Below are 24,663 nucleotides of genomic sequence, written 5' to 3'. Positions count from 1 at the left end.
TGTGAAATTTAAAGCAGTTATGCTAGATAAATATCTAGGCTTGGTTTTTTTTCCTAGAGTTTTTGTGCATATAAGCAAGGGGAGAGAAACTGTTACATAAGTGTAACTATGCAAGCATAGTTTTTATAACTGAACTTGGAAAAACATTCAGGTGACAAGTTCAATCAGATATAAATGAAATGATTTACATGAGCTGTTTTCTTAAAATAGTAAAATTCCATAATATAGTATCATCGCCATTGCTGGATTGTGTTTGCTTATTCTCATTTTCCTTATTCAAAGAAAATAAAGCCCATAAGAAAGAAACATAAGAATTTTAGACAATATCCTGTTCGATAATTTTAAAAACAGATATGGTGTCAAGGTTTACGGGTGATTCCAGATCTGTTGGGCCAGTTATTGGGACTTAAGGCACATCATTTCTGTTACCATATGAACACCTCATAATAGCAATGTGCAGTCAATTCTCCCAGGAGGACAGAAAGAGCAGTTTTGCTAAAACATTTAAGGGACACTATGAATCAATCCTATTCAATCATTTTAAGGATTTAAGATGCTATGCTGTTTAAGACAGAGTTTTTATTTTTAACACAAGTAAGCCGAAAGAGGCAGAGCAATTTTAACATTTAGTAACAAATATGCATATCAGAAAGGGATCACTTTTATTGCATATCCAACATTTTAGTATTAATCCAGTTTATTTTATATAGATATGCACGTATATTAGAGGCTTTTTTATTTTCTTTAAAACACTTAATGAAATTTCATAAACTAGGAGCAGCTTGTAAAAATAGTCTAAGTAATTGAAGATGTTATGTGACAAATGAAAAAATGCACACTTCTTTTACTACGACTTAGATCTCATACGAAAAAAAAAATCTAAGTAAAACTAGGTGAAAAATGGAATTAAAATTGCTGAGATGTTTAATAATGTATAATTAAAAAGCTACAATTTCATTCACTTTTTGTGGAACATAAAAATGAAACTAAAGTGCAAATAAAATTTCTAAATTAGAAATTAACACACTCATTCGATCGTGAACATAAGACTATTAAATCATATTAGAAGAGACCATCAAAAAATCATTTAGACCTCAATTAAAGCTATTACCATTAAAAGATCTGCATCTTCAAAATGCCATGAAAAATTAATAATGATTGCCAATCAAAGCAATATCGTTTCTCTAAGGGGTTATTATAGAAAGAAATCACTTAAAACCAACCCCCCACCTGATCTGTCCCTGGCTTGTGCGTCACCATATGCCGCTCGAGCTGGGTGCGGTAGGCAAACGTGTAGCTACACAGAGGGCAGGAAAAGTTCTCTTCATTCTTCTCGTGGCGGTACTTGATGTGCTCCTTCAGTGATGTCAAGCGCTTGTAGCCCCGGTCGCAGTAGGGGCAGGTCAGCAGTTGGGCAAAAGCATCTGGAGTTCCAGGTGGCAGGTCTGTAGCCGAGAGACGAGAGGGAGAGAAGCAGGCCAAAAGGTCAGTAAATCAATGGCAGCTAATGGGCTGACTGCCCGGGATGGTATGACAGGAATCACTGCAATCTGCTCCACGAGAGTGCCACAGGCGCACGCGGCCTCCACGCACACCAGTCCCCTTGCACACCCAGGGCAGACTTGTCGAAATCAGCTCACACTGTGCTGGAAAATTAATTAATTACTGGAGCATTTGGGGGGAAATTTAAACAGCTGATAAATGAGGAGATTCTCTTTAGGTGACTGACAGTTCGTAGTAAACCTTTAGTCACATATGACTCAGGGAGTCATGGGGTGAAGGAGCTTTTCAGGTGTCGGTAAAGAAGAACAAAGGTTAGGGTCAGTATCTCTAAACTTCTTTGTTTTCCTCAAAAGTGAAATATTTTGGAAAGATAGGAATCAATGTAGATATTTTTATCTCTTAGAAATAGGCTCTAATTGTTCTGGTTCTTTATTGGATGTACAGATGACACAAATTTGCTGACAAAAAAAATTTCACAATACCCTAAAATTACAGTTCTAATCTTTGCTCATGAAATTCCATGCCTCTGCAGCTGTTCTTCAAATTTTAAGGTAAACACCCAGGCATGTAGTGCATTTGTAATTGTAACAGCTGCAGAGGTCAGCGTCGTGGCTAAAAATGAATTACAGCCTCACCATTTTCTTCCTGCCCATTGGCCTCTGGCGTGCCAAGGCGAGACAGCTCCTCAGGGGCTTCTGGGTAAATGATGGCTGTGTCACTGCGCTGAAGGTACTCTTCGATGCTGACTGCATGGCCATCGCGTTCCTCCAGTTTTCTTTTGGCAAAGTATTCCTCAAAGTCTGATGTGCAATTTGCATTCTTAACTGAAATGGCAAAAAGAAGAAGAAATGTCTTTTCAGGGCCTTCTTCCTAGGAGCCTCGGTGTGCCTACATCATTGTTAGTAAGACACATAGACTTGCAAAAAGATTACAAATACCTAGTTTATTTGTAGGAAGTGTTGCAGATGACCAGTTATTGATTGAATGCTTATTCTCATAATATATGCAAAAAGAGAGGACACTTTGCTTTAAGTTAAATAAGTATATTTTATTTTCCTCTTCTTGGAATACTAGTCTGCGTGCTTCACAAAGAATCAAAGAAATTTGTTAATGTTTTTCAGGGAAAATTAAAAAAAAACCAGAACTATATTCTCAGATCCATAAACATGAGAGATAATATGAACTCAAAGCTACTTTAGTAGTCTATATAAAACTTCCTTTTCTTTTAAGAAAGGTATAATTAATTTTTTATAGTCCACTACACTTAATGTTCCTAACCACGTATACATCCTGTTGCTAAAAATAAGATTTTAACCCTCCAGTCTCTGAACATCACAGACCACCAGGACTACCCAGTCCGAGAGAGATGAGAAAGGACGGATATTCCTAGAGAGATAATAATGGGACTTTGTTAAAAAATCAGGGAATGTGGGAGTTTATCCTTCCTTAAAATTTCAATGTTTAGCTCAGTATTTTAAAGCTGCTGAAAATAAAATAAAGCTCACACTGATAGAAATAAAAAAGTAACAGACGGAGTTAAGAAACTGGCTATGCTGCAGTGTGATTTCGATATGATTTTTAACTTCTGTAATTATGACTCTATTCCCATGACATGAATGATAGTTGTAAATCAACTTTAGCAACTCTTGTCCCAAGACTGTATATTAGAAACCACTAGCTATGTTTCTGAAATAAGTTGTGGCTTTAAACATCCTAAGTAGAAACTTATGCATAAGACAGTGTTGGGAAAGTGGCTGCCACATTATTGTCTACCAGAAGTAAGTGAAGAAAAGTCTTTTGCTAGTACAATTAATGGTGGGGCCCTACTTTCATAGTTTTTGAGAACAGTTAACCTTGATTCCACTATATTCTTCATCTCACCTTCTCTGTCATAAAAGATATTATAGTACTTGCCATCCTAATTCTCCCTGGCAATCTGTGGCAGGGTGTTGTTCAAGCAAGCCAGTCAATTTTTATTTTTGGCTTTCACTGTTATGAACTGTTATGAGAAGAACAGAAAGTGGAACCTTCTGTTAATCAACAAGTATCTACTGAATGCCTGGTATGAGATAGGCATCACGCCTTGTTTTGATAAGCAAAAAACAGATCCAGCCTCATTCTTTAGGAAGCCATGAGAATGATCAATACAACTGATATTGTCTCAAAAAGTAGATATAATATTACAAACTCAAATAAGTGTTATGAAAGAAAGCTGTACGGTTGTATTACAGAAGTAACAGGGGGACCTGACGGGGACCTGATGGAGTGTGGAAGATCAGGAAAGCCTTAACTGAGAAGCACAAATTTAACTAATTTTAGAAGCTGGGGTACAGCAGTGGTGACTAGAAAGAAAATGGAGCATCTTGGGATCTGAAAGGACTGCTAGAGTGTGGAGAAGGGAAGCAGCGTGATGCAAGGGTGAAGGGGAAGGTAGGGACTAGACCCTGCAGCGTGTGCTAGCCCTGTTAAGGATTTGAGTTTTCTTCTAAGAGAAACAGGAAGCCATTGAAGGGTATTAGGCAGAGAGGATGGTTGGATGAAATTATAGATTACCTGCATTTGAATATGACAACTCTGGCTACAGTATGATAGGGAATGCAGGAAGAGAAAAGTAGATTCTGGGAAACCAGTTAGGAGTGTCTTGCCATTGATTAGGCAAATGATAAAAGTTGAAGAACTGGTGATGGAGACTATAAGAAGTGGCTGGATTTGAGAGATACTTAAAAAGTAAGATTGTTAGATTTGGAGAAAGATTGGGTGAGCCAAGGAGGGAAAGGCTAAGACCCTCCCTTAGGTTCAGGCTTTTTGAATTTGATGGATGGTAAGGGACATTCACCACACCAGGAAGCATGGGAATTCTAAGAAGATTTGAAAATATGAATGAATACACTGGATCAAATAAAATAAACCTGGGGAGCATTACACTTTGTAGACTATTAAACTAAGTGCTAACTCTCTGAATACGGTGATCTCAAGCTTTTCTCTTTTGCCACTTCAACTTCTGTTAATTTTAACAAGAGCAATGGTCTGATTCCAAGATCTGCACTTCCTTCAAATGTAGGTTTGGAATGTGGAAGAGTGGATTAAGATTTTATATCTTGAAATTTTGCTTAAGTCTTTTCTTAGAAGAATATGGACATTGATTAGGATCACTTTCTCTCTGGTCTGTCCATGTTGTCATGGATGTTTTCCAAAGGATACTTATTGGCGGTGATTGTGATGGTGTCATTTAACTTGCGCCATTAAGTCACTATGGGGTATGAAGGAATTGCCAGCTTGCACAAAATATTTGTTCATCATTTTGGATCATCAAAATGACTTCAGTTCTATCAAAAGTCACCTTTTGTTTTAAGCGCAAGAAAAGATAAAGGGGACAAAACATGGGTCCAAGATGAACCTTTTTTGAACAACCTGACTGATCTGACCAGGGACTGACTTCTTTTTCAGCACTGTGGCAGTAGATAGTAAGGTAATAGCAACTTTCTAAATCCAGATCTACTTGAACATTGTCAAATGTTTAAGACACAATTTAAGTTTTTCAAGAACACTGTCCCACTTGAAGATCCTGAGTGTAATCTACTAAACATGGATGGATGTACATTTAATATCATGCTAATTTTATCTTGATATTTCAGCAAGTATCTGAATTATCTGGCTATCTTTGCATGAATTTTCATTTGCATATGAATGTTTCCATCAGAAATGTAATCAAATGCAAATTCAATTGGATTTGCATTAATAGCCTTTCGGCTTAAAAGGGAGGAAAATTCTGATTTTTCTGGATAGGCAAACTAAACTGCATCTAGATACACTATTGGTATTTGGAGAAGCAATTCACTCGCTAGATCAGATCTGGCCATACTATATTTCTATGTCAAGTGTGATAGGGACAAAAGATGTCAAATCATGTGCTCTCATTAAGGATCATCTTTGTGGCCTGAGCATCGAATATATTGCCTAGAAATTAGTAGGCACTCAAGAATCATTTATGGAATGCATGTGGAATAAATTATGTCCTTAACACTGATCTTGGTGCAGAAGTCTTCTAGTAAAAGGAAGCATAAGACAAGACACCTACAGTTGAGCTAGGAACTCAGACCTACTATTCAAGTAACTGTAGAACAATTACATGATAAACTGTGTATTCGTGATCATAAATACTTGCAAGAGTTTGATAGGGCTCAGATGAGTATTCAAAAAGGGTTTTATGAAGAAACCCAAACATTTAAATCTATTTGCTCTATCAAGATTTTTTTTTCATGTGGTATAGATATGCTATTAGTTATATCTCTCAATATCTATAGTCACTTAAGTGGGCTAGAATCTAGCCTTCTATGAACTACGTATGACCATCATGGATATAATGTGTTTTTCCCTAGTGTTGCTATGGATACTAGTAATACGTGGTTTTTTCTGCCCAGTACCATGACATTCTCCTTTGCCTGGGATGGCTCCCCACTGTCCCTATTGCCAAACCTTATGGTACCCAAGGCAGCTGCCATGTTGTTGCATGATTCTGCTCCCCTAGTTACAGTGGATTAATCTGCACCTGAAGTGAAGCAATCTTAGCCCTCCATCCTCCAGGTCAAACCGTTGACTGGTCCAGTGGTAGCCAATTAATCCAACTGAGTTCAGTCAATCCCTTCCCCATGATTTTAGAACATGGTTCCAAAGAGATCACCAAGGCAGATTTATTTTTTCCCAGCGACTGCAGCTATAAGATGTAGAATGAAAGAACTGATAAATCCCATGTAGAATAAGAAGATTTATGAAGAGAGAAAATGAGCGGATATATAGAGAAAAGCAGAGGCAGAATGGCAAGTCCTGACAGTACTTTTCTAGCTACACTTGTTCCTGAGGCCAAGCAGCACCTGAGTCCTTCCAGAGAGCAGAAAAAATTCCCTTTTCTACTTTAGGCTATGTTGTGTGTCAGTCTCCTAGACTCCAAATCGCCCTAACTGTCACAATTCTAGAACAAATGATGGAATTAAATTTTTGTTACTCTCAAAATTGTTGGGAAGGATAATGTTTTGATTCTATTTGGAAGTCTGCATTTTTGGTCTTTACAAAGATTTTGTAATACTGTATAGTGGACTCAGAGATGAGGTAGAAAATCTGCTAGAAAGTTATAAAATTCCTCACTGCATTTTTCTAGTGTAAAATAAACCTTCTTTTCTTTTTTTTTTCCTGTCTTTCTCTTCACTCCTTGGTATCCTTGGAAGAATTGCCAAAACACACTGACAAAGTATATTTGCATGGTATTTATGATCAAACCATAGCAAAAATTCACAAGAAACGTCAAATAATTTCTTCCCATACCTTCTCCAGAGATTTTGCATTTAGTCCTAAAATTTACCCTAGTGTCTTGCAAATATCTCAACCTTCCCTAAGGTCAGGTAAACTTTCCTCCATCCAAAAACAGAACTTCATTAATTAAAAATGTTTCCTCATAGCCAAGTGTATTTTAATATCGTTAGGGTAAATTTCTAGGTCCCTTAAGTCAGAACAGCCTCAAATTTCTTGTAAATATGTTGGTCACGCTTACTAATGTTGCTAATACTTTCATATATACCCTTATGTCTATCTTAGATATTGATATTTTTGGATAATGATGAATATCAATATGGACTAACTTTTCAAGTTATTGCCTAAAAACAAGCAATGTTAACATCTTTAAAGAAAACCTCTAAATAAAAGAGTTATATTGGTCTTCAAATCATTCAACTCCTGCTCTCCCCATAATTGACTTGTTTTAGGTATTTCTCAAAGATTCTTAATACTTTTACAAGTACTTACATTATGATGAGACCTTGATACTTATTGCTTCTCCTTTTCTGTTTCCTTCTCTTTAGTTTTATTCCCTCACCATTTATTTTCTTTATTTGTTACAAGCATGTGTTCATGTAGGAAGACAGGTGCTCTATTAACACTGGTCTATTACCCAGCATGTTTTTAACATTCACTTAAAAATTAAAGAAATATATTTGAATATTATGCTAAGCCATTTTAATAAACATCAACATGAATAAATAATTCTTTTGGAAAAGAAAATATCTTGGAGGGTCTAGAAGAGTTGAAGTAAGTATATGTAAAGACTGAGTAGAATCATTCATCCATCCCTTTGTTTAATAACTGTTTATTGAGTGCCTACTAGTACCAGAGAGTGTACTTGCGGATAAGGACACAAAGATATTGACTGAGAATTGTTTTCCTACTTCTATGATCCTCATATTTAGAGACAAGTACATAAAATGGTTGTTATTCTGCAGTATACAGACATATAAATACATGTGTATCAGGGGAATATAAATACATATATACACAGAGAGTCACACACAGAGACACACACACTTCCTCAGTCTAACATCGAAATTATGCATTTATCATATCATCTGCTTTTACTCACTTCAAATGTCAAGGCAAAGGGACCTGAAATCTAGGTAACTGTATTCATCATCTTTTTGAAAAACAGTCTCTTTCTCAACATTTTAGAGGGTAAGAAAACACAGAAAATTATTTTTAATTTAGTCATTTGTATTAAATTTTTTAGTTTAAAGAAAGCCCATATTCAGCATTTGTTGAGGTATATAAATCCTCATGGCTACTTTGTTTAAAGTTGACTAATTAATGTAATATAGGCATTTTATCATTAAAAATGCACGTGTGCCCTTCTGTAGAAGGCTTCTGAAATACGTACTGGCACCAAATATCTAAAAACAACCATGAGGGAAGATGATCTTTTTCTCATTACACAGCTACATGGGCAGCCCAGCAGAGCCTCCGACTGCTACAGAGGTGTGTGTAAAGCCAGGTCAAAAGTGACAAAGTTTTCTTCGCTTCCTGGGAATTAGTACAGCTTCTGGGCCAGTCTCTCCGTGCCTGCTCTGACATGGCTTTCTCCTGGGAGCACATATTCAGATGCCAGTGAGGGTTCCCAATGTGTAAGAGCTTCAGGAGAAAAAGTTCCAAACGGATGAGAATCTGTAGTACTATGCAGGATCAAATATCTCCCTAAACTGCAGGAAGCAGCCCAGTCAGGGACACAGTCTAATTTTAAAGTGAGATTTTTTATTAGGGGATTCTGAATATCAGATTTAGAGACTACTAACCCTTAGACAGTTTTGATTGCTATGTATTGGTACAAACACCACGCCTTTAAAACAAAAATTCCCGTTAGATAATATGTTTATCTTTCATATACCTGTGAAACCTAAAATTTTGGAATTGGTATATTACCAAAAAGACTCAGACTATTTTATTATATTTTAGAGAGGTTTATGAAGTATGGTACTTTTGTCCAGTAATTCAGTGCTCTTTCATATGCTTTCTGTAGAGACATACGACACCTAAGGATGCTCTAGGACAGTGGTTTTCAAAATGTGGTCCGCAGGCCAGCAGCATCGGTATTACCTGGGAACTTGTTCAAAATGCAAATTCTTGGGGTCCACCCTAAATGGATGGAATCAACAATCTGTGTTTTAACAAGCCCTTTAGGGGATTCTGATACATGCCCAGTTAAAGAATCACTACTCTGGGAATTCAATTCTCTGTCTCCCCTGGCTAAATAAGGCATTCAGTAACGTGGTTTTGGGAAACAGCGCAGAATTACTTCCATGTCAGGGAGCCTTTCTGATGATTTCAACCTGAGTTCATACCCTCCTTCTACAGAATATCATCTGCATATCTCAATTGTTGAATTTATCACATCACATTATAATCTTTCGTTTACATGCCCATGAGCTGATAGAGGCATGGAGGGTCTTATTCACCTTTGTTATCCCAGTGCCTAGGGCAGTGTCAGGCACACAGCTAATGCCCACTAATTGAATGATTAGACCAGGTTTAAAATTATTAGACTACTCATTTTGACTCAGCTACTTATGTTTTTTAATCTCAATATCTTCTTCTGTAAAATGAGCTAGTATATGCTTTCTAGGGAATCTTCGAAGTTTCAGAACTGCATCATTTCAATTAATTCTTTGCCCTAATCAATTTGCTTTTTTATTCACTGGCTAGGCCTAGAGAGTTTTATCTGTATTCTTTTCAATTAAAAACTCAAAGCAACACAGTTTTCTGATGGAGGACCCATATCCACAGATTAAGAAAAAATATTTCAGAGGTGCCTGGAAACCACAGACAATATCACAAGGAAAACAGTGCTTATTAAATATTTGCTGAATGAATGAAGGAGACACTCAAGAAGCTTGGGATATCAGTTATTTCTTGTGGGAACTCTTGCTGTGAAGTGGAGATAGCTGTTCCTAACTGCAAACAAAGCTCATAAAACCGCAGCATTCATTCGCCAGGAAGTAACAGGCTGTTCTCGGTGTACACTGATTATAGTCTGAAAATGACCCTCCTGTCTAACCTGCCAAGTGCTACTTCTGTCTTTCTCTCCTCAGAACGTATCTCTTTCTATACTTTCTTTTTAGAAACTCATTGTATGAAATTAACTAAAAAAATTTAAAATGATAATATGCATGACAGATCTGACTGGAGGACAAAACTTCCAACATATAAAAATGTGACTGATCTTATGCACAAGAAGAAAATGACATGCTTTATAAGAGCAGGACTCTCTCCTTGTTAAGTATTTAGGTACTAACTGAATTATCTGATAAGCTGATCTTGCACAATTGATTAACACTATACATCCAACTCAACTCTTGCTGAGAAATACCTTATGATACAACTTGTATGGCTACTGTTACCCATAGAAGAAAGCTAGCTGTATTAAAAATTTTAACTTAAACTCCATATAAGAGCAATAAGAGGAATTGGAAGCTATAAACCAAGAAGACAACAAAGGTACAAAAACATTCTCACCCTTTTCTCCACTTTCTTCTATACTAATGATATGACACACAAAATTCATGCTTAAAGAGGCTTAACCGACCGCTAGCCTGCTAACCTTATCACTCCTGTTACCAATTTGGGGGACTTATACCTTGTATCACGGTGTTTCTGGCTCAAACAAGATTTTCGATCTAGGTCTAGATCTTTACCTGGGACTCAGTTGCTTCCAAGATACTGCCAAAGGATCCTGTACACCTGAACAGAATTGGTGTTTATATGTGGTATTTCAGGCGGGGAATCCCTGACCCCACCCCTTCCTATCCTGCTCATACTCAGAGATTATCTTAACACCTTTTGTGAGGTAGAAGCAGGATTGCCTACACAATTTGCCAGGCTCAGTGCAAAATGGTGGCAGTAGGGCATCAAACCAAGGGCAAGGCCCTTCCAGTGCAGGCCCCTGTGTGACTGCAGGTCACACACCCAGGACCCTGGCCTTGGGTCTAGGATCATGAGGCAGGAGACCCGAGAACCTCCCCCTCCCATGGCAACTCACACAGACCATGCTTTTTGTTTCCTTTGTTCACGCTTCCCAGTAAAATCTCATTAGAAGAAAGGGTAGGGTGGGTGGAGTCCAAAATTTCTAGTCTAATGTCCTCACTTAACAGACGATACAACTAAGGTACAGTAAAGCTAATGATTCATAGAACATTACACAAATAATTTCTGGTAGGGCTGGATGGGGAATTCATGTATCCCGACTCTTAACCCATTACTCTTTACACTATATCATAATGAGTCCATATGAGAGAAAGACAGAGAGAGAGACAACCCCATCTTTTTAGTTTTTCTTCTTGCCTAACTGATTGGATATAATTTGAATAGGTCCTAGATGCTGCAATGACTGCTCTGACGTTGTAAGTAGCTCTGAACAACAACATTATAACACTGTAAAATTAATAGGGAGAAAGGCAATGTAAATGCCAACTTCAATGTAAATAAAATATCATATTTTAAACTTTTTTCCTCTATTTTTCTTTTCATGTCCTTGCTCTTCTGAATGCCATGCACTTGTTTTATTTTTTGACTGAGTGACCCGCACCTAAGTCTACTGGGGTAAAATGGAAAACATCACGGAAGTTCTTCAAATGCTCCACTCACGATGCCTATTTAAAATTTCCATTTAATATTTAGGGATTGTATTTTTCTCAATCTGATATTTCCTAATTTTAATCATGTTGCAAAAGGCACTCAATTCAAAACTAACTTTATGAAACATCTTGCAAAGGAAGAATTTATATTAATTACTATGGTTTTAGTAAATAAAAAAAATGTCTTAAGCTTAAGTTAGGACTAGAGACCAAGAAACACTTTATTCACGGTTCATTTTGCTTTCCCATTTCACATATTACTTGTTTATCCCCCCACATGCTTAATGATGTCCTCCTACATGAGTTCCAGTTCTTCAGATTAAATGAAACTGTGTCATCTCTTGATAATATTCCATCCCTCACAGACCCTTCCAGCAGAGCCATTCCCACCTTCATCTGTCTTAACACGCAGAGCGACACACAGATGGGTCAACAAACTCCTTCATTCACACCCCCATTTCAAACCAGAGTGCCTATTTTATTCATTTGTTCATCATTTCTTTGTTTATTCATTTATGCTTTGTTTCAACAAGCAACTTGCTTATCAACCATCGAGGCTGTATAAACACTGCACCTACCAAGGGGAAACATGGGGAAGAGCAAACTTAACCTGGACCCTCAAAAAGCCTCCAATCTGTAATTTTTTGAAATCTATGTCATCCATTTTCACCATCATGTCTCAGGACACAACCTATACAGCTCAAGTAAAATGACACTTATCCCATGCATATGTTCACCCCAGGCTGTCATTATTGTCATTCTGGGAAATTTCATTACTCAAAAGATAGTCCGTGCAGAATCCTGGCTGTGTGGTGCTCTAATCTTCTCTAGTCCAACAACAGGGATGGCCAGCCACCCCTTGGTATGGCTAACCCTGGGACAATGCCATCTCTCTGAGTGAAACTTGGAACTTTCACTCTCTGACTTCAACCTATCACCCCACCCCATCATTCAGTTCCTCATCCCCTGAAACAGGTACTTCATTGTGATAATCAGGCCCTGACAAGTCCCTCAGGCCATTTCACCCATTCTGATTTTGCTTGCCTCAGTTCACCTTGAAGCTGGAAATCACTTCCATCCCCGCCCCTTGTTCTTGTGTCATTCTGGCCTTGCCAAACTAAAATCCAGCCCAATTTCTCTGTTCCTAGAATATAAAAAATGTTTAAAGAAATGTAAATAATTGTATAGCCTTGTTTCTGTCTATGTTATCCAAATAGGATATTCTTTCATGATGATAATTGAATCTCCATACATTGTCCACAGCAATTACTCTAAATTTCCATTCCTGAAGATTCCAACCCTATTCCCATTCCCATACTGTCAACTGATGATATCTTTTCCTACTTACTTCAAAGAGTGCAACTTAAATGATGTGAATTCCATCAACTACCTAAAATTCAACAGAAATTTCTCTACAAGTCTCCCTTCTTCTTTTGATCTTATTGCTAAAAAAGATGTGTCTCTGCCCACAGCCAAGGCTACCATCCAAAGCTATTCCCTCACAACCCTTCCGATAACCTACTCCATCTTTCGCCTCGTCTCCTTTTACATTTTCAGCCATTTTCGCTGTCTCTCTTTTTTGCACAGAGGCATGTTCGACAAGACTTTGTCCTGGAGAAAACCTTCTCTGAAACGTGCAGTCTCTTAAGTCACCTCCCTAATTTCATGTCTCTAATGTTTGACACTACTCTCTGTCAGAAACCCTCTGCAATACTGAAAACTTCTCAGTTGAACCTACATAGCTTTCTGTATTTCAAATAAAACATCTTAATCCATGTATTATTATAATCATTACTGATAATAATAATAATAGCTAGCAACAACTGAACATGTATTATGCCTAAAATTGTGCTAAACATTATACACATATTTCTTATTCATCTTCCATTGGTTTTTTTACCCAATTGAATGTAAGTCATTAATGACGGTGAGTGTTCACTACATCTTTCACGATGCCTAAAAAAATGCCTTGTACTTAGTAGGGTCTCCCAGATTGACTATGGATCTGAACAGCTAATGAAGCTATAATTGTAACTTTTGCCTTCATGTCATTGTGATTTTTGTCTTTCCTAATGGCATCATAAGACTTTGAATTCCTTAAGGATAGGACTATTATCTTCTATTTCCTTTGTTTCTTGAACCTCAGTTCCAATTCAGCACACAACAAATACTATGAAAAGAACAAATGGAAATAGTTGAGTGGGTGTTAACAAGTGACAAATATTATTTGTTTATTTGATTGTTATACAGGACAGAAGGAAAAAAAGATATGATTTCTGATGCTACTCAGTGAACAAGTGAAGGAAAAATCTTTGAGAGCTTTCAACATCCTTATACACAAACATTATAAATACTACTAAATCCTCTTCTACATTTAAAAAAAAAGGTGCTAGATAAAGATGAAGAGAGATAGAAAACTAAGCTATTCTTTCTTTTTTTTTTTTTTTTTTTTATTCTTTCTTAATCTTTCTATTTTAACTTCAAATGCAACCTCAGAGCAGTGAAAAGAAATGTGTCCTACAACTTGTCTGGGTAGTTTTCCAAGACGTCAAAGGAATTTAATTGGCCAAGGTTCTCAGAATCGACTGGTTAGTCCTTCCATTACAAATGTGTTAAATATTGTATTTTGGTATTCTAGAGAATTAATTAATTAATGAGGAGCCAGTACAAAGCCTGTACAAAGGGAGGAAATAGTTCAGAATGCATTTATTTCTTAATGAATAGAAATGGGTAAGCTTACTTGGAGATGCAAACAAACCAGAAAAATAACCAAGAGAGGGTGAGAATCTAGTATATGCTAGGCATTGTACTTGGTCCTTTAAAAATGATATACCATTTAATCGCTACAGTCAGACTCTGTAAACAGGGAATCATTATTTCCACTTTACCGATGTAGAATGAAGGCTTATTCTATACTCAAGTTCATGTAACTAGTAACTGGTAGAGACAAAATTCAAATGTAGTTTATCTGACTCCAGAATCTAGAGCATCCCAAAACAACTTTTGCCTTTTTATCTGTAAAAGCGTTTATATATTATTCCTAAAATATTGGAAGCATGTTTAACGACTGTTAGTTACAGTCAGTACAGTTAGTTCTTGGACAATAATTTTCTTGTGTCATATAAGATTAAGAACCAAGACCTCAACTGGCCTTACCCAGTTCCTAGATGTAAGGTGTTTTCCTCTTCCCAGCAAAGATGCAGGTGGTTATTAATAGCCCTTTAAAACAAGAGTGCTAGATTGTTTAAGTAAAGATAACTCTCACACAGTCAAAGAGGAAAACATCAGGGGCTTATTTAGGTCTTGATATGCACGTGGAAACACATTAATGCTAATGATCACCGTGCACCTAAGTTAGATCCTTGTTACTACTAGCATGTTGGCAAACTCCTGTTTATAATGCTCCCAAGTTTTTCCATTTCTGTAATCTTCTTAGAAAATACCTTTTAAACACACTCTTAAAAATTCTACATAATAGGGGCTTCCCTGGTGGCGCAGTGGTTGAGAGTCCGCCTGCCGACGCAGGGGACACGGGTTCGTGCCCCAGTCTGGGGAGATCCCACATGCCGCAGAGTGGCTGGGCCCGTGAGCCATGGCCACTGAGCCTGCGCGTCCGGAGCCTGTGCACCGCAACAGGGAGAGGTCCGTGTACCGCAAAAAAAAAAAAAAAAAAAAATTCTACATAATAATTTCATTCTGATTTTGAACCAGATTAATATCTGGAAGATGTAAAGTTCTTTGTGAAAAGGTGTTCTTTACGTGTTAAAGCATACATTTAAAATTTTTAAAACATTAAAACCAATATAGAAACATTAAATGCAATGTAGAAAGTTATTACTATAAATCAGGGCTTCCGCTGCTTTATATGCTGTAGATCAATTTTGCTATGCTGCTAATCTAACTTTGCTGTAAAAAAGTAATGATAGTCTGTTTTTCTTTGCCTTTAACAAGTAGATTTCAGAGACTTAAAGCCTGGTTTCACTCTCTGAAGATACTGGACTTAATCCCCTTCACAGGGAACGTTTTCACCTATTGTGACTTCCTTTCTCAGAGTCCATTTCTTCTCCACCTAATATCCGTTCATTCTTTCATTTGCTCATTCATTCATTCATTTTACCAGTCATAATGCATACCATGTGTGTTCACTGCTGTACTAGGCACTTTGAGGCAAACAGGGACTAGCCCTTTTATTAAAGCAAATATTTTGGGGGCACACACTAAGGTCATACTAATTTACCCCTATTTCATAGCTCAAGAAACTGCTTGTCTCCATGAAATTAACTAGGTGAAATATGTGCAAACAACATAAAGAGGAACAATTCAACATGCTAAAATTAGTGGTGTGCACCTGAGGGCTGTGGGATTTCAGACAAGGAAGAGATATATGTGGTTTGGGGGTGTTCAAGGATGGCCACATTAAGGAAATGGGAGGTGAGCTAGCCTTGAAGAACAGAAAGGTGGGTAGAATTTGGATAATTGGAGGAATGGGAGTGAGAGATTAGGGTCTCAACGGATAGCATGGGCAGAGATTCAGAGGTTGGTATAAATGTGATTCTTTTTTGATATTACCAAGGGATTTGGTCTAACTAGAATGCAACACTGTTGGTATGAAATGGATGGCACTCAATACCTGTCTGAAGAATGTAGATTTTGTCTTATAGGTACTGAAGGACAGTTAAAGATTCTAAGAAGGGAATTTGGACCATGAGAAAAGGGTTATAGGAAGAATGTGGACAGACTAAACAGAGAAGGACATGAAGGCTAGAGACCAGTCAAATGTAACTGAGTCTTCCTCATTTGGGGGATTGGAATAATGGGAGATGAAAATGTCTGATTGATTATTTCAGGTCTGCTGTCAAAAGTATGTCAACCCAGAAATGGGAAAGGAAAGTTCAAGTGCTGTTTGTCTCTCATTTCTACAAAAACGCTTTCTGACTCAGGACCATTCTAGGGTCTGTGGTGAGAAAGTGACCAAAATCCCATATCATTCCTGCCCTCAAATAGTTTACAATCTAGTGGAGAGAAACATACCTGCAGGTGACTATAATATGAGAGAGAATGACCCTCAAAAGAATGAGTGCTTAATCTTGAGTGGGAGACTGTCAGATGGCTTCCTGGTAGAGATGGCCTTTAGGAAGGTGTATGATGCTGTCAGGCTAAGAAAGAATGAGTGGTTTCTACAGATTTTAATTCAGCAGAATATACTAGGAAGGAGATACTTTTAGATTCTAAAAGACTACTCTATTCATTGATATGAACTTGGTTAAATTCTACTATGTAATAGATTTGTAGACTTGCATAGGAAATTTAGAGGTCTTTTCCTTACTTTCAGTTAGGAATGAAATTTTTGTGTTGAATATCCAGAAATAATAGAGACATTTTGACTTCCCCTGACAACTCATTCCAGTTAATAACAACACTTTTTATCAGAAAATATGCTTAACCGGTTTAAAATTTATCTATTCCAATGTGTTTGTTCTGCTTTGATTAAAAAAGAAAAATATATCTGATATTAAAGAATTCCATATTCATTCACTAATAAAAACATATTTGTTGAGACCCTATTAATTTTAAGGCACTCTCATAGACAATGTGGTAGCCTAAAACCAATCTGTGTTCTCAGAGTTTGCAGTCTAATTTGGAAAAGACAATATATTAAGTTACAACACACTATAGCATCTACAGCAAGGTCAGCTGATTTGTTCTATAAGAGTTCATTGGAGGAAGATATCACTATAGGTTGGGATGGCTGGAGAGGAAGGTCAAGCCAATAGCTTGACCTTGATCAGTAGGACCTATGTGGGGAGAAAAGATACTCCATTAATAAGCAACTTCAACCATTAAAGATGTCTTATTTCAATTCCACATGTTTTTAGCATCCAAAAAGATGCTAGGGATAAGAAGCAGTAAACTTATGGTTGGGAAGAAATATGTGTTATTCTCTAAAAGGCCAGAGTTCTAAGCTGAGGGTCACCAGTAAATTCCTAATTACCAAGTCCAATGTATTTGCTCAGCATTCTTTCAGTCGTAGTTATTTGAATCTTTTGATTCAATTGACCATTGTCTACTTTTGAAACTTTCTTTGTCTCCTGGATATTTAATTTTTTTCTCTCTTAATCTTTTTTCTTTTAATGAATTTGATTTTTCTCCTTACTCACCAGAAGCCCTGGCCTCAGCTTTCTACGTGTTTCAGTATATTTATTGTAAATGTCTTAGTCCCATGATGTTAAATACCATCTGACTATATTTGCATGACTCTCAAATCTTTATCTCTAGCCCTGACTTCCTGGGTTTCAATTCCTCATTTCCAATGAACATTCATATACATATATATGTGTATATATATACACATTTATATAATTTTATATGAAAATACTTGTCTAAAGACATGCTCAAGGTCTTCTCAAAATTGGATCCTTTTTCTGTTTATCTAGAAATAGCAAGTATTTGCCATGTTCTAAACATGCAGATGTGTAATCCTGAAGCCATTTTGATTCCATCACCCAGAGAATCAATTGGTTGTTAAGAAGTCATGTTACTAATTTCACCACTGTCGCCACCCGAGGACAGGCTTTCTGTCACGTCACACCTGAATAACTACAATGACTTCCAGTTGGTCTCTCAAAGTCTAGTTTTTCTTCACAGAAATCACGGTAGTATAACATGCCCCAAACTCTTTGGTTTGTTGCTTTACATTCTCCACTTACATTTAACTTACATGTCCAGCTTCATTTCCCATGAATTGCCTCCTAGGACCCCCTGATTCGGCCAAATCCTTTTACTTGCTATCCTCTGAATAGATATTACAATTTCTTTCCTTGGCTTGCACACTCCTGTTCTGCTAGAAGGACCTTCCTCACTCCTTCACGACTACTGAAAAGGAACTTAGTTCAAATTTCACCCCCTTCATGAAGCCTTTTCTGAACGTTCACCCCATAGGATCACTCATATTCTGTAATTTGAAATAATTATAGTTCCTACTATTTGTTGCATATTTATCACATATTTTCACTTATTGCTTATTATTTTTTCTTGTGTGTTGGTCTCATCTTCCAAATTAAATAACAGCCATGTCTAAGATTTCCTGGCCCATCTTCCAGAACATGTGCACACGAAAGTGAATAGACAGAAGACACTCAATGAATACTTATTGATCTATTTATTGACTGAATACATATGAACTATAAGGAATAGTAAATAGTATGGGAAAAGGTGAATCTTAAGGCTATGTGAAGGAATATTCAAAATTGATTTTTAAATCTTCTGAATAGGAACCATTTTTATTAACCCCACTTTAGATCTTAAGTGTATAAAACAGCTAGTAAATTGTCACTTTGTGGAATAGCGACACTTTAAATGCCTATAAAGTTAATGAAATTAGAGTTTATTTATGCTTGAGGTTGAAATTTAACAATTGTCTTTAAAAGGAACATGAAGCCATTTTTGATCCTATGAGTTGGGACATTAGAGAAAGTATCTAATTTGTGGTATCTCTTTATTATTGTGTTTTTATAAGAAGTTATTTTATCTTGTTTCTATTTTACACAGTGATGGTACCCCTACAACACAGAATATTAAAACTAGAAATATTTTTAATAAGTAACTAGTGCAATCTATTCATTTTTCAGATGTGGAAACTGAGTGCCAAGAAGGGCAATTGACTTGCCCAAGGTTGCAATCTAGTTATTGCCAGAGCTGTGGCTAAAAATCAGGATTATAGGTTCCTAATTCTATACCTTTTCCATAATCCCATATTGTACAGTTTCATTTTTGTACCTTAAATTGACATTATTCAAATGAAGGAAAATTTACAATAGTTTTCTATTATTTCTCTTATTTTATATCCAAGAATGTAAATTAGTGCGTGGTAAGTTATTAATAAGAGCATTCTAAATAGAAACACAGCATGAACAGTCTATTGTGATGTGTTTCGACATAAGGGAGATATGAATATCATCTTAATTATTTACATTTCTAAAACTTCATAAAGCTGTGACTTGTTTTCATTGGTGAGTTGAGTGGAAATAGTTATGTGGTTTTTTTTTTTTTTTTTTTTTGGCTTTTGCTTTAGAAGTTAACCTTATACTGGGCACTATGGTAATATTTTTGATGGTGGTATGAAGGATTGTTTGAAACACCAAAAATACTTAGCCTTATCCAGGAAAAGAGAGATAAACATAGTGAGTCAGTGTAAATTTGCACTAGTGACGTGAGAGGGTGTGAGAGGAGATGCTGTTCAGTTTTTGGAAAAGAACATGGAAGGTCACAATTGTCCTGAAACTCCATTCTACAGCAGTAGCAGAATAAAACAAAGCACCGCTTACTACCTTCCTACTGCAATTTCTTAGCTTCATTGAAAAGAAGTGAAATTGTCTATTCTTTATGCAACTTTTGCCTGGAAAATATTATTTAGAGGAACTAGAAGGTACTGAGAAATAAAATGAAGATAGGATAAAAAGGAACTCAGGTGATCAGTTTTTATGAGGAACATTCACAGAATTTTGGTTTGTCGTTCTGAAGAAACATTTTACAATCTAAATTACACCATATCGTTTGAATCTCAATGACTAATATCAAGGGGTGACTGGAAGAGGCATATTATATTACAATTTTCAAATTATATTTATGTAGTCTCTTAAAATAAAAATTACTACCAGAAATTTGCCCAACTCAGGCTTTGAAAAGATACTTTTAAAAATCCAGTTCAGTTTTCTTAACTTCCACAGGCAAATTAGGGTTTAAGAATAAAAGATATATTTGCTGAATAAAATACCAAAACAGAGAATTCTGATTTGAAACAAAACAAGAGAATTGTAAAGTCTGACTTAATTGTTAAATCACAGACATACAAATGGATGGGTCAGTGTTTCTGTCCCTGACTCACTAAATCCACATGACGCAGGACAAACATGACCTTGGCGTGGTAAACTTACTTACCTGTACCATTGTTAACTGTGGTCTGGATCATGGCTTCCGGCCCCATAGTGTCATAGTCTTCCTTCATTTCTTCTGTGGGGGAAGATTATCTTTAGCATTTGAAAATTGTAGAAAGGCTTACTATACTAAGCATGCCTACCACAGGAACAAGGAAGATTCTTTTAAAGGAAACAGAGAAAAGGCTTGTTGTAAACCTCTAAACAATAGCTTTGTTCAGGCAACTGAATGAATCCAACAGTGCTAGCTGCACAAGAACTTATTTACTTTAAGCATTACTGCAAGCTGTGAAAAACAGAGGTGCTTATTTGGGGCAAACGAAAGGCTTTTCTTCTAGTGGCAGTTCTAGTGACAAACAGGGGGAAAGATATTATTTTTTCAATAAGGGTCAAAAGCAACTAAGTATTTGTACTGACGAAGAGGCACACTGGCTGCTATGCCTCTGGTAACACTGGATTATCAGAGACAAGTCAGAATTTCTTATTTTATTTTCATGCTTTTTTTCCCTCCTTGGAGTAGCTATGATGGTGCTAATCTATGCAAGCGAAATTTTAAAGAACCTAATTCTACATACCAAAACTTGAAATGCCCAGTTTATAAAACAAGCATCCCAGAGGTACTGAAAACACCTGTTTCACTGTTTTATATAAACTTCTAAAACATATTTTCCTTATTCCTTTCCCTACCACTCCATAAATATCTTTCTTCCTTACCGTTAATTCCCCAGTAGGGGAATCATAGTCATTTTCTGAGGAAAAACATAGCTATAAGAACAGCTCAAGGTTCTGATGAAGATGAAAATATGTAACACTGAAGTTGAAGATCTATAGATGATAAAAGGTCATCTTCTAAAATTGTAATATTTTAAAATGGGAAGAGTCTGGAAAGTAGGAGAACTCTCAAATTTTCTGCCTACCAAATTGTAGAATATGTGAAGTCAGAGAAGGACAGCTGACAGTTAAAAATCCTTCAAGAAAGTAAATTAAACATGGACTTTTAAATTTTTTATTTTTACAATAACAATACTAATGAGAACCAAACACGATCCAGGATGAATATCTCTCTGTGATAATCATTTTGTTTAAAACAAGAGAAACTTTATAAATAGGACTCTGTGAATTCCCAAATTTATCCTGACCATTTTTGCTTATCACATTCTAGTCATAATTATTTGGTAGAAAAACAGATTCTAGCAAATGTTACAACAAAATTAAAATATATGTTTTTCAAGTAGTATCCTGCAGCATATCTGTTTATGGCATCAGAACTGAAAAATTATGAGCCTCTTAAGGTAAAGTACACAGATATAAATAGATGCTAATTTAATGCCACTGGGCATAATACTAGTCAGATAATTTGAATGATATTTGTTTAAATTCTACGACCACTTTAAATTCATTCTTGGCCCTGGACTTCTCCCTTATTTAAGGAATATTTTCACTGGGACATTTTGCATAAAACATTTAGGAGTTCAATATACAGCAATACTTTATTGTCAATTATAATAACTGATTGGTTAAAAGGCTCCCTCATCTGATATTTTTATTAGTCTCTGCAAGGAATTAAATTAAGGTATTTCTGAGAAGTTCAGTACTAGATATAAATATAACTTTTGTGTCTTTCTTCCTCGCTCCTCTCATGTGATTTCTGGTAGCCAAGAGTCAGAAGAATCATAAGTTTTCCATCTGAGAGATCAAGTCACTGAGGGGAAAACAGTTAACAGCATTTTTTTTTTTTTTTTGCATAATAGTGGTAATGTTCAAGATTTCTGCTGCACTTCCTTCCTCATTGTCATTTTCTTATGAAAACGTAAAGAGAAGTTACAGGAGGTAGTTGCTTCCCAAATTATTAAATGCTGCGTATTCACATGTGTAGTTGGCACTTAGTAATACTTTAGCTATAACCCTCTTTTACCAAAGATTGTGCAACTGAGATGGTGTCACTTTCACCCAGAATGTACTTTGCTTCAATTTACTGAGCAGCAAGCTTTTTCTTTTTTGAACATCAAGCTCAGGTATGTATTTTAAATACTATGCCTATGCCTATTTAATTAAGTTTCACATGAATCCGTATTCAGAAGGACATCATAACGTGGGTTAGGAGTATCTATCCCCCCTGAACTAAAGGCAATCCTGGCTGTCTTTCTGCCTCATGCCTAACCTTAAACATTTTTTTCCCAAGACACCTCTGACTCAGCATACTGTGTCTAAAACCACATAGTATATTTGTTTTTAAAACACTTGTAAAAGTTTGCGTTTTCCAGTCACCCTTGGGATGAAGGTTTATAAAAATAAAGAGCACTTTCTTCCTCGAGATGAAGAATCCTTGAATAAGCAGAAAGAGGCCAAGATGCAGGTGATTTATTTAAGTCTGTGTCAATGATAATGATGTCATGGTTTCCAGCACACTGTGTCCACCCCATTGTGGGACGAAAGAATGTCAAGGACAATTCTAAACACAAAACTTTGATTGTGCTGGAACCGGAAAGGCACAGTAAGAACTCCACTGCGCTCTTCAGTGGAAAACCTGCATCCTGCAGACAAACTACAGAAAGCATGGGAGAGAGAGCAAAAGAGAGGGGGCTTATCTCAGAGTAAAGCTATGTGCTGAGGTATGATGGTAGACAGCCAGGCACCAGGGATAAAACACTACTAAATAAAACAGCACCAGAATTAGAATTATTGTCTATATTGTGTGTTTTGAACAATAAATAAGAAAAATATTTTATCAGAAGAAAAATGTGTTATCTAAGAGTCAGGATAAACAATGAGTAGCTTTTTAAGACCAATTTCTTTTCATTAGACATCAAGGCACCACATCAGAGCACTTTTGGAACAATAAAAAAAAAGAACAATAAATCATTACTAATCATTAGAACCAGACAGGTAATAGCTGGGTAACTTTCTTGGTCCAAATAGCCAAATGAGATTAGGGATTTACATTTTATTTAATTATTGTGACTCCAGAATGCTAGTTTATTTACCATAAAGGTAAGAGCAAGGAACAGCCTGTTCATTTGTATCACAGGCACCATTAACTACAGGTGATAACAGGGTCTGTAATGCATTCGTATGGATTATTGTATATTAAAGCATTTGGAATTATGATCCATGACCAACACAAAAAGCTGCCATGATCACAGACTACTACAGCTTGACATGGCTGTTTTGGCCCTTTTTCAACTACTGATCTTAATTTTTTTAAATTAAACTTTTTTTTTTTTCAGAAGCTTGGAGCTGTACATTTGTTATATCGTTAATAATTATTCCTTTAAGGGTGGAAATTCTAGTAATTGATCCTTACCCTTGATTTCTAGATATTAAAATTTAAAGCATCAGAACATTCATTCTTATAGCCCTGCATATCTAGTTCATTAACAAATATGAATAGCTAACACCAGCTCATTTAAATAGTATGTCTTACATGAGTTCTCGCCACACTCTGTTTCTGTCACACTGCTCCTAAGAATCATTGGCTCTTATTATACATGTAAATGGCTATCATAAAAATAAAAATTTCATTTAAGATTGTTAATGACTTCTGCAGCAGTCAGACTTCCTTTAATGATCATCCTCTGCCCCTAATTAAACGTATTTATCTTTCAAGCATCTTTGGCTGAGTTCTCCCTCATAGTTGAAAATCTAAAACCTTAAGTCTTAATGGATATAACGATACATGTTTATGTGTGGGACTGCTGAGATTCAAGAAACCTTCACCGAAAGCAAAATTGGAAACAGAAAGAGTACAAAACTTGGCACAGTATGTTAGGAAAACGAAAAACAAATACACTACACCCAAACTGCCATCAGTCTTTTTTTTTCTTTTTTTCACATTTAATGTTCTTTAGTAGTGGAAGTACTTTTATTATCCTCCTTCCAGTACACCAAACAATTACTCTGCCTATGTTCGATGTTTTATAGTCTGTGACATCACAATAGCATACAGGTAGACGCGTACTTGTTTCCTTCCCACCCATTTCACCTATTTATAAAAATGCTATTGTTATATATATCGTGAGGAAAAAACACATAAGGTGGAGTAAATCATGATAGCGCTCACTGGGTCTTGGAACAGAGATTAAGGAGACATGAAGGTTTGAATTAGAAGGGTCATTAAAAAAAATTTTACAGGCCACCTTACCAAGTAGAGATTAGCCGAGGGAGTTTAGGGGGACATGATTAATTCTCCTTTAGTTTGTTAATCATTTCCTACCTTGGTGATGTTTCATCCTAAGTGAATTTTAGACCATGACATTTCCATTTTCACAGTGGCATCTGAAGTT

The 24,663-nt window shown here is 36.3% G+C and overlaps 1 protein-coding gene across 4 annotated transcripts in view; it reads right to left on the bottom strand.

The window, feature by feature from the left end:
- The window catches only part of ZEB2 (zinc finger E-box binding homeobox 2), a 131,970-nt gene that overhangs the window by 17,777 nt on the left and 89,530 nt on the right, over positions 1-24,663 (bottom strand). For 3 of the 4 annotated variants that reach the window (XM_033860213.2, XM_073807740.1, XM_073807739.1), the window contains 3 exons: positions 20,385-20,456; positions 2,139-2,327; positions 1,231-1,445 (listed from right to left, as the gene is read on the bottom strand). In XM_033860213.2, the coding sequence (XP_033716104.1) occupies positions 1,231-1,445; positions 2,139-2,327; positions 20,385-20,456 (476 nt within the window). The remainder of the gene's footprint in view (positions 1-1,230; positions 1,446-2,138; positions 2,328-20,384; positions 20,457-24,663) is intronic. The other variant, XM_073807738.1, reaches the window with a different exon arrangement.

The sequence above is a fragment of the Tursiops truncatus genome, chromosome 7 (genome assembly GCF_011762595.2).
Source record: "Tursiops truncatus isolate mTurTru1 chromosome 7, mTurTru1.mat.Y, whole genome shotgun sequence".
NCBI lineage: Eukaryota > Metazoa > Chordata > Mammalia > Artiodactyla > Delphinidae > Tursiops > Tursiops truncatus.
This window is presented reverse-complemented; position numbering and strand designations above follow the sequence as displayed.